Source organism: Phlebotomus papatasi, chromosome 2 (assembly GCF_024763615.1).
Source record: "Phlebotomus papatasi isolate M1 chromosome 2, Ppap_2.1, whole genome shotgun sequence".
Taxonomy (NCBI): Eukaryota; Metazoa; Arthropoda; class Insecta; order Diptera; family Psychodidae; genus Phlebotomus; species Phlebotomus papatasi.
Window position 1 is genome coordinate 17,836,232 of NC_077223.1, and position 10,301 is coordinate 17,846,532.

The window sequence follows — 10,301 nt, forward strand, 5'->3', positions numbered from 1 at the left end:
TTCTGGAAATGGTTTTGAATTAGGACATTTACCCTATGTTGAGAAAAATATTGTTTTCCAGTTTGTTTTTACCCACATAACTCCTTAAGCCAACATTCTTATCAGGCATGATTTTTTTAGGAAAAAATCATTCAAAAAACTAGATCTTTAAAAAAACAGGTGGCAAAGCGTCTCAGGCTTTTTGCGAAGTGCTCGAACTCGTGACTTATACGGGCTTCAGACCTAAGGCTTAGCTATCTGGTTGAACTCCTCTAATTCCTTATCAGACACGATTTTTTTAGGAAATTGTTTAAAATTGGAGATTAAAGGCAAATGATCCAATAGATTTTGAAAAATCAATAAAATTGCTTGTTATTTAGATTTTTAAGACCTCCGGGAACTGGGCTAAACCTCCAGTCTGAAGCCGGCATTATACTTGCTCCAGACCTAACCGTGCTATCACACTAGGATTTTTCCAATTTGTAAATTTAATTTAATTTTCAAATGAATTTTTCTTAAATGCGTTATTTTGCATTAAAAATCATTTGAATTGATAGATTTTCGTTTATTTATTGATATAAACTAATACTTGGCAATCACAATTAAAATCTAACATTCAGTTGCTTACACCGGGCGGGACTCGAACTCACAACTTTGAAAGTCAAGTCGGAGTCGGAGATCTCATCCGCTCAAGACCCAACGGTCTTGCCTATTGCGCCACTGAAATCCCAATGATAGGCAATAATGCATAAGTGTATTTGCATAATCCCGGGACCCCCTTTATACCTCAAAAATACTTCCGCATTATTTACCGTTTACCGGTTCTCAACTGATTTGAACCGATCCATAAATTACTAAAAAGGTCTCATTAAATAGTTTTAAACGTAATAAAATTAATAAGAGTAAAAACAAAAATTACTTATCGGTTCATAACCGGTACATTACTGGTTCACAACCGATTTATATTTTCCTCAAAACATAGCCCAAAATGCCTTATGAGTTATATAATTGAATTTCGGTTATGAACCGGTTCATAACCGATTTTGATTTGCAAATAGAAAAATTTTAAAACTTTTTTCTATCATTTTTTCGCACAGTTTTTTGAACTTTACATGAGGCATCAAACCTTTGAGATCTATTGAGGTGTTCGAGCAGTAAAAAGCAACTAAAATAGCTTATCATTTAGGATTTAAAAACCTACAGATTTAGGCTAAACCTCTAGTCTGAAACCCGTATTCGGTTGGAAGCTTGTGTAATACTGGAGTGGTAAATCCGAGTCCAATAATACCATAACACTGAAATTCCCCATTTAAAATCGGATGCTTGTATTCAAAGCCAAAAAACAAATGAACAGAAAAATTTTAAATTTTAAAAATAGTAAAAAACTCTTTTTCAAATAGGTCTGGATTGAAAAACTCTTTATTGTCCATTTGCCAAAATTGAAAAAAAAACTTCCAATTAGAACAAGTATTTTAGTAAATAAATAAAAGGTATAACTAGTCTATTTGGAAGATAGTTTTATTAAATTAAAGAATAAGTATCCTGTTGATAAATTTTCTTACAAACTGAACATTTTGCGACATTTTAAATGACGACACCGCACTGTATTCGTCTATTCTAATAATCGAAATTGGCAAAATGAAGATAATTGAATTATCAATTAACAAAATGAAATTATAGATAAGTTTTTATAGTCAGTCTATATGGAGAAATCGAAATTAATTCTATTACAAAATTACCTTTCCAGACTTATGAATCTCAGGTACAGGAACTCGCCATGAGGAGTTACGTGAAACACTCCAACATGAATCAGCCTGATCAATCTATGGGCTATTTCTGCAGGCAAAAGCACGTTTATAAGCCCTTCATTATCCTTCTCATTTTGTTTGTTTTTCAACAACTCTCCGGAGCTTATGTAATAATATTCTATGCTGTGAATCTTTTCCTCAAGATTGGAGGTCAATTTGGGGATCAGATCAATGAATATGGAGCCCTTATGTTACTTGGAGTCATTAGATTTGTGGTATCTTGCATGAGTTCAGGGTAATTTTTATTAATTGGAAGTAATCTGAATAATGAGTTTGATTGAAAAATGTATTTTTTCAGTCTTGCTCGAAAGTTTGGAAGGAGAACTCTAATGAGTGTCTCAGGATGTGGAATGGGAATTTTTACCATGATTGCTGGCCTCTACATGTGCTTCAGCGATCTCAAGGAGGCATCCGTTTTTGCTGGAGCTGGAACAACAACCATAGCTCCAGTTCCTAATCAAATGGACGGTAAAGTCCTCTTGATATGTATTCTGGGCTATGTGTCATTCAGTGCTCTGGGATATCTAGTTATTCCTTGGACACTAATTGGAGAAATTCTTCCAACGGAAGTGAGTTTGATACAAAGGGCATTTCACAGGCAAATACAGAACATAAATACTACAAATATTTTGAATATTTTGCGAATATTTTCTGAATATTGAGAATATTTTGAGAATATTCAGAATATTTAAAGGAATATTGAAAATATTTTATGAATACCTCGCCTCAGTGAATTGCCCCTTAGCTTTACTTCCATCCCAAATTTACAATTTAATTAATTAAAAAAAAATCTGTTTTACAGGTTAAGGGTAAATTGGGCGGAATCATCATCTCAATGGCCTATGTGATGATGTTCGGAGTCGTTAAGGCTTTTCCTTATACAATTGACTGGGTAGGTGCTCAGGGAGTTTTCTACATCTTCGCCGTAACGAGTTTCCTAGGTGTTGTCTATGTTTATATTTTACTACCGGAAACTTTTGGAAAGAGTTTTGACGAAATTGCCAACTACTTTAAAGGTTCACCTCGACGATAGAACGTCTTCCAAAGATAATATTAGTCACAATTTTATAGAAAAGTTTTTTTTTTAAATAGCAGACAATAACCAAACGATATCATTTTGTGATGGAATTTTTGTTATTAAACGTATTTGTCTAATTTGTCCATTTTTTTTATTCTCTCCACAAAGAAATGGCACCGTAAAAGGAGTGCTCAAAATAGTAACTTTGATTCGATACTTCTGTATATGGTAAATTAAGCTAATTCAAAACCTGCTCCAAATGGAAATTTTTCGCTACTCCAAAAGGAAACATCACTGTTTTCATGGTAAATACAGTACTAAATTACTATATTTATTTATTTTCTATACCACAGTTTCATTATTTAGTTAATTTTGCTCCAGATAATGCGAAAATCCATTCATATTCACAAATTTTAATTTGTTAATTTCTCAGAAAAATTAAAAGTGTACCCTTTCACTATTGAATTTTTCATAGATCGACCATGTTTTCCAATGAAAAACACAATAAAGTGACTGTTGTTTATTCGTTTTGTTTTACATTTATGTCATATTTCTGGCTAATTTTATTTAAATTAAGTGTTAATCTTCAAAATTCGCAACCGAATGGGTTAATGTTGTGTTTCTCCCGTATTAATCAAGAAAATTTGTCATATGACATTTTCATATTGTTACAAATTCTGCAACAGTATGATTATGTCATATGACGAACTTCAAACAGTTTATGTGGTAAATTCCAAAGAACTGATCGAAAATTCGATGTTCATTTCGCTTTAATGTTGCCCTGCTCCCGAATTTATCAAGGAATGTCATATGATATTGTCATATTGTTACAGAATTCCACGACTGGAATATTTCTGTATTAGAAATGAACGAAGATTTTAGAACTATTTTTTATTATACCAAGCTATTGCTTTGTACCGCATTAAGCTATTTCGATCTATCGCAAACTGTATTAATCACAAACTAGATGATTTCGGATAATTTATTTCTGTTCAATTGATATCCGAAATGTTACCAGAAGCGGATTTTTAGTTGACTTTGAACTTAGTTTTTTAGCACGATATTAAGCACGAAAAGTTTGACTACGCGTTGATTTTGATAATATTTTCCTTCATTCTCATTCTTGATTTCAATTCTGTATTACTAATTGTTTACTTAAATAGTCACACTATAAAAATAAATGAGATTTGAAAAAAAAATAATGAAAAGAATTTAAAGGGACAGATAATCCTAACCGGCTTATGTAGGTGAGATTCTTAACGTGAGCTAACTCGGAATGCATGCAAATTCGATTTAGAGCTGAAGTTGGGAGACGCCATTCAGTTATCTTGAATCAAATTCGTGAAATTATACGAATTTTGTATTTAAACCAAAATATCAAGGATTTGGATGAACTGACAGAAAAGTGTTATATGGGTGAAATGTAGACCAGAATGTTCTCTATAATTTTTCCATAGAAAATGATCTCATCGATTACTCAGAAGCCAAGATAATCGAGGTTTTTTGTTTCTTAACTCGTTTTTTCATCCATCAGAGTGCCCCAAGTAGTCATTTGTTGAACTTCAACTATATCAAAGAATTGTTGTATTCTGTGGGACTTTCCATTTAAAACCCTATTTTAAGTGTCTTGGTGGAGTAGAGGCAGTCAAATTGGCATCTGAGTGATTTCAAAGCGTTATTATGGGAAAAATCAATTTTTTCACACTTAAATGGCAAAATCGGAGTGATAGCGTAGTCTGACCGGAAAATGATGTATGGACGAAATGTAGAGACAAATGTCCTCTACAATTATGTCGAAGTAATCATCAAAATCGGTTCAGCGACAGTCGAGATAATTGAGGTTATGTGATATTCAAATTCGTTTTTTGACTGTGGCGCCCCTGGTGTTGGTCCCACGAAGTTCAAATGTTCTAGAAAGTTGTAGTATTTGGTGAGATCTTTCGTTTAAGCCGTCATTCATCAAAATCGGTCACATAGAACCGGAGATATGATTTTTTAAATTTTGTGAACTTTGACCCCTCATATCTCCGGTTCTATTGAAACCACAGCGCACATACGCACCATTTTGGAAACGTCCTAGACTGGACTACAACATACTAAAATTTCATTAACTTGCACAATGCCGTTTTTGAGAAAAGTGACTTTGAATTTCGATGAATTTTGACGCTATCACAGCGCCACCTGTAGTGACTTTTTGAACTTCCATCTGAAAGTGCTCATCGAGACGAAACCAAAAAGGTAAAATTTATGTCGATATGTTAATTAGAACCGGAGATAGAGGCCGGTCAATGTTCGAACTTTGACCCCTTATAGCTCGGGTCAGGGGTTATGGATCGACTTAAGGTTTTTTTTGTTTGATAGGTATAATCAACGGCTATAACATACTAAAATTTCAGCCCGATTGCATAAGGAATTTTTGAGTTATTTAACTTTTAAGATTTAAAAATTTTCTTTTTAATAATAGCGCCCCTAGCGGTGGTTTTATGAACTTGCGATGTTAGAAGAGGAAGTGGCATTTCACGAGAGCTTTCCAAAAAGCCCTCATTTTTTAAATTCTGACAATTAGAACCGGAGTTATGGCCATTTTAAGAAATTTTTTTTGGACCCTTATAGCTCGGGTCAGGGGGGTCGGGGGACCTTAAGTTTGGTATTGATGGAAAGCTCTAAGGCCCAGCTATAACATACTAAAATTTGAGCCCGCTCGATGCCATAGGGCCGGAGCTATTGAGAAAACAAAAAAAGGGGGGTCTTCAAAATGGCGGAAGGAGGGGTGGGGGGTGGGGGGTCAATGCACCATGTTGCAATTTTCATACGATATTTAACCTTTGCCGAAAACCGCAAGTAGATATCTTTTTTAGTTTAGGAGCTATTAAGCTCCAAAGAGCGGCCGGACGGCCGGCCGGCCGGCCGGCCGGGAACGTAACTTAGCCCCCCATATATTCGTGATCAGGAAGTGGCGAAACACATTTTGGCCTAGTTTGAGCGCGATCGGAGGACATGAAATTTTGTTAGGATTATAGTAGGTGAGATTGTTAAGAATCTCACCTAATACCAGGGACCCCAGAGACCGTTGACTGAGGCGCGTTTTTTCATGATAAATTAATAAATTGATCTGTAAGGACCTAATTACAAAATATAAATTATGAAAATTGTATCTCCATTATTTCTAGTACATTGTGTGAATGGGTTAAGTAATCAAAGGATTTCTCATCTTAACACGTAACATCACAATAAAAAAAAATCCAATATCCTATTGCAAACCCATGACGAGTATTTTTGTACGCATGTCCGGCTGGGATGGAATATATTCCGGAAATTTTAAGATAACCTCACAATTGTGATTGACTGGGGGCGCGATAACACATTGATAAAATGGTGAAAATAGGTGTTCAAATCTGTGCCACGTTGGAAAATGTGGAAGAATTGAAGACATCCCATCCCAATTATGCATTTTTCTTCAAACTACGCTGCAATAATTGTGGCGAATCTTCCGACAAGTTTCATGACGTCACAGAAGCCGACACCGTAAATGCGGATTCTCGGTGTCCCAGGGGCTACAATTTCTACGCTAAATGCAAACTTTGCAACCGAGAAAACACCGTGGATATTGTGGAGGGCAGCAATGGTGAATAAAATGAATAAACATAGCAAAATCAATAGATTTAACTCACCTTTCTGCAGTGTCCTATTTGGCTGAGGATTCCGGAAAGTTCAAGACGATCGTCACGTTGGATTGTCGTGGACTGGAGCCAACGGACTTTTTGCCAAAATCCGGGTGGATTGTGAAAGCAGCCGAAGGAGGTCCTACTTTTGAGGAGGATGTAGGCTTCGATGAGGACGACTGGACAGATTATGACACGAAAAATAGCGTCTCAGTGGGAGTTTATGAGTTCAAGTCCAATTTTGTGAAGCTCAAGAAGTAATTCACATTCTCATTTTTCACTTTGTATTTTTTTAAAAATAAATTCAACATTACTTTCTCTCTGAATTTATCATTTCAAATTGTTTCAAATGCCAGTTATCTAGGATTTATTGTGGGTTTTTTTCTGCTTCGGTCGATCGTCCGGAAAGTAGAGGTTTTGTTTTGCTTTGCAGATTGACACGGAATTGCCGAGGGGTTTACTAACACACGGCTCAGTGATCCATATTACAGTGGGTGACAAAATTATACGAACGATCTTCAGCCATCCCACTGAATTTCTTTGCAAGATTTTTTTTTCTAAACAAAAATATACATTTTATGCAATTCTTCGCTATTATCTTAAATGACTCTCAACTACATTTTCATCCTACTTCCTAGGAAAAATATTTTCTCTATTTTCTTTTATTTTCTTTTTGGTTCATCAACGCAACTCTTTAATAATTCTTATGTCTGATACGTGAAATTGTACATTTTCTCTGAATTTTATTTTTTTTAATGTTTTATGACATTGGATTATCTTTGAAGTCCCTCTTTAGATTAATGCAGGAAGTTTATTTTTTTTAAGTTATGTTGCAAATTGGTAAATGGATAATATAACCTCTCTTAAGAGTAAAGAAATGTGAATCAAAAAAGCCTATGACTAATACCCTAAGGGCCTTGACAGACATGAGGATTAGCCCAGAGACGGCGTAGCGTAATTAAATTAGAAATAATGGTTAAACTACATTTCCATCATTTTCCACTAAGTCGTCTTTCGGCTTAAGTCGTAAGTATGTCTAGGGCATAATTCTTCTTTTTAGTAAACTTTGATTTTTTAAAATTTAAGGTTATATTTGAGCTTAACCTCGAAAATCCAGGATACAAGTGAAAATTTTGAAATCGAAAATTTAAAATGTAATATTACCGTTATTTAAAAGGTCTTGAACGTCTGAAAGATAAACAAAGAGATCGGTTAAAGGGCGTAAGTTAAGCATCTATCCACCATGAAGGTTCGATCATAACCCAAAATTCTTTTTTGTTTTCCATTAATTTTTTTTTGCAAAATGTTAGCATTAGTTTACTACGGGAACACAAAAAAAAATTTATTTCGAGATGACGATCCAGCCTTCATAGTCGACAATGATTCATTTACTTTATCTTTTCTATAGTAATTATTCAGATTTTAATTTCAGGTCTAGCTCAAAACACTTTAAGAAAACCATTGTTCTCAGGGTTTCCAGAATTTTTTAAATTGTCAGGTTTTATTCTAAGAAGCTAAGAGTTAAACATTGATAAAAATTCCGTTTAACACCTGCAAAATCTAAGGTGATTTGCTATAAAAGGAATCATTTGTGAATTTCGAGGTCATGATGAATCACATTGAAAATTCTGTAGGTATCGAAAAAAGCGATCCTAGTTTGTATCGGATATTTGAATTTAATTAAAAGACTATTTGAAACTTTGAAAATATTTCGTATATGCATATATAAAATTGGAATGTCTGTGTTTAGTTGAGTTACATAGCCCTAACCTCAAAAATTTAGATTACATTTTCTTCGGAGGTGAAAACCCTGGTCTCGATGGGATTTTTATAACTAATATGAAAAAATTCCTTTTTTTGGTCACTTAAATAGACAGAAAAAAACAGAAAGTCTCTATTTTGCCTTAGTGATTTAAATGAAATGAAAACAAGGAATATCAAGTAGCTCTATTGAAAATATTAGTAAAATTTTTAAAGTTACGTCTAAATTAACCTCACAATTCAATGACAAATTACAACATAAGGTGCAATAAAATGCCTCAATCGTGAACTGTAATAAAAATTTCACTTAAAGAAAATAGTTTCTAAAATGGAACAAACATAACCTCAATTTTTTCAGAGTGTTCGTTTAGTTTAACACAATAGAGACTATATTTCGAATAGGATGATTCATTCAATAAAAAATGCAAAAAAGCATAACCAACAAAACTGTCATTTTTGTTATAGTTATGCATGCTTTATAACCCAATAGAACTTTCTCCTCATAACCTCATTTTTTATATATATTTCTAGATTATTTAATATACAGTAAAGTTCCTCAAATATGACCATTTTGGGGATATAGATGACATTTTCAGTCCTCAAATGTGAACGCAATATTTTCAAAAATGTAGCGGAACTTATGTGAAATATGCTTACCCTAAATCAAGTAAAATAAGGTTAGATATTTTATAATTGTAATGCCTCATTAAATTAATGGCATTTGTCGTGGAAATCCAGATAATACGGTGACAATTATAATGATGATACGAAGAAAAATGCTTCTAATTCAGACTCCACGGGTAACTTTCTCCACATAACCTCAAATTTTACATTTTGAGTTCAACCGTCGTTCATATTTGAGGAACTTGACTGTAAATAAATCTCTTCTTTTAACCAAATATTTCGTCAAAATGCTTGATATCCTTTTAATTAATTAAAAAAAATGCAATAAGTCATTTTCAAAATGAGGATAAAGTTATTAAAGGAATTTGCTAAGGCGGACAGCGTTGAAAGTTAGACTATAACAGTCGACTTTAGCACACAAATGCATATGACGTTTAGATGTTTTTTTTTTTAAATATCCACCTTTCCAAATTTAATCCTACTTTAAAATTATTTTTATTGAAATTTTATAAAAAAAAAACTTCCGCAATTCCGCAAAAACAAAGTTTTTTTAAAGGAATTTAAAGTGAATTACAGTGCCCGCTTTCTAATCCGGATCGCCGTAATCCGGACGAATTCACGACGCGACGGTTACATTTAAAATACTTTTGAGGTTATGTATGCATGCGTGTTCAGCAATGAAAATCAACTATCCTGTGATGTTTTTGTTTAATCAATGAAGTGTTTTAATCTTTTTTAAAAGTTTTATTCTAATTCTATAAAAAAAATCTTGTATTATATTTTCAAGACTTTGAAGAAATTCAAAAAAGTCCATCCGGATTACGAAGCGGACATCTGTCATTTTGTCTCCCAATCATCCGGATTACAAAGCGGGCACTGTAAATTCATTTTGGATAGGTCATTTTACCAAAAGTCGGATACGCTAAATTCAGACTATGGTTTATATCCATAGCAGTGCAACAGTTAACCTCAAAATTACATAACCTTAAAACTTGAAAGTTTTAGATAGCAAAAATACATCTTATATATTTTCTGAATAAAAATGTATTAGAGTAAACATTTGAAAGCCGGACACTTTTAAAGCAGCTCTATTTCTTATGCATCTTTCTGCTGAAACCGCTTTTATATTTAGGCGGTTTCAGCAGTCAGATGCATAATCGATCTGTTTCAAAAGTGTCAAACTTTCAAGTGTTTATACTAAAACACATTTTTATTCAGAAAATATAGAAGATGTATTTGTAATATCCAAAACTTTCAAGTTTTCAGGTTTTGTAATTTTGAGTTTATCTGTTGGACTTATATGTCAACTTGACAACCTTTACGTAAAATAGAAAAATAAGAAGAGGTTATCTCCCAAACCCTAACCGTACTTGCAACATAATCTATAAAGCTTCAACAAACTTCCTGCTACAAAAAATTTCGCTGAGAAAAATACTTCTGCCAAAATTA

The 10,301-nt window shown here is 33.5% G+C and overlaps 2 protein-coding genes across 2 annotated transcripts in view; both read left to right on the forward strand.

The window, feature by feature from the left end:
• LOC129802854 (facilitated trehalose transporter Tret1-like) overlaps window positions 1-2,942 on the forward strand; it is a 35,010-nt gene extending 32,068 nt beyond the window's left edge. Inside the window, exons 3-5 of the mRNA XM_055849014.1 lie at window positions 1,727-2,022; window positions 2,086-2,356; window positions 2,590-2,942. Coding sequence (XP_055704989.1) covers window positions 1,727-2,022; window positions 2,086-2,356; window positions 2,590-2,820 — 798 coding nt within the window. The 3' untranslated portion in view covers window positions 2,821-2,942. The remainder of the gene's footprint in view (window positions 1-1,726; window positions 2,023-2,085; window positions 2,357-2,589) is intronic.
• Window positions 2,943-6,103: 3,161 nt separating this feature from the next.
• Window positions 6,104-6,793, forward strand: LOC129802869 (UPF0587 protein GA18326). The gene is made up of 2 exons (XM_055849059.1): window positions 6,104-6,430; window positions 6,487-6,793. Exons 1-2 carry the CDS (start codon window positions 6,178-6,180, stop codon window positions 6,726-6,728), a joined length of 495 nt encoding a protein of 164 aa, XP_055705034.1. The 5' UTR covers window positions 6,104-6,177; the 3' UTR covers window positions 6,729-6,793.
• The last annotated feature ends 3,508 nt before the right edge of the window (window positions 6,794-10,301 follow it).

What these genes read in the sequence shown, in the direction of transcription:
- LOC129802869 (XM_055849059.1), top strand. Translation starts at nt 6,178, where the DNA reads ATGGTGAAAATAGGTGTTCAAATCTGTGCCACGTTGGAAAATGTGGAA. An exon ending in TATTGTGGAGGGCAGCAATG is followed by an intron (nt 6,431 to 6,486) that starts GTGAATAAAATG and finishes ACCTTTCTGCAG; the next exon opens with TGTCCTATTTGGCTGAGGAT.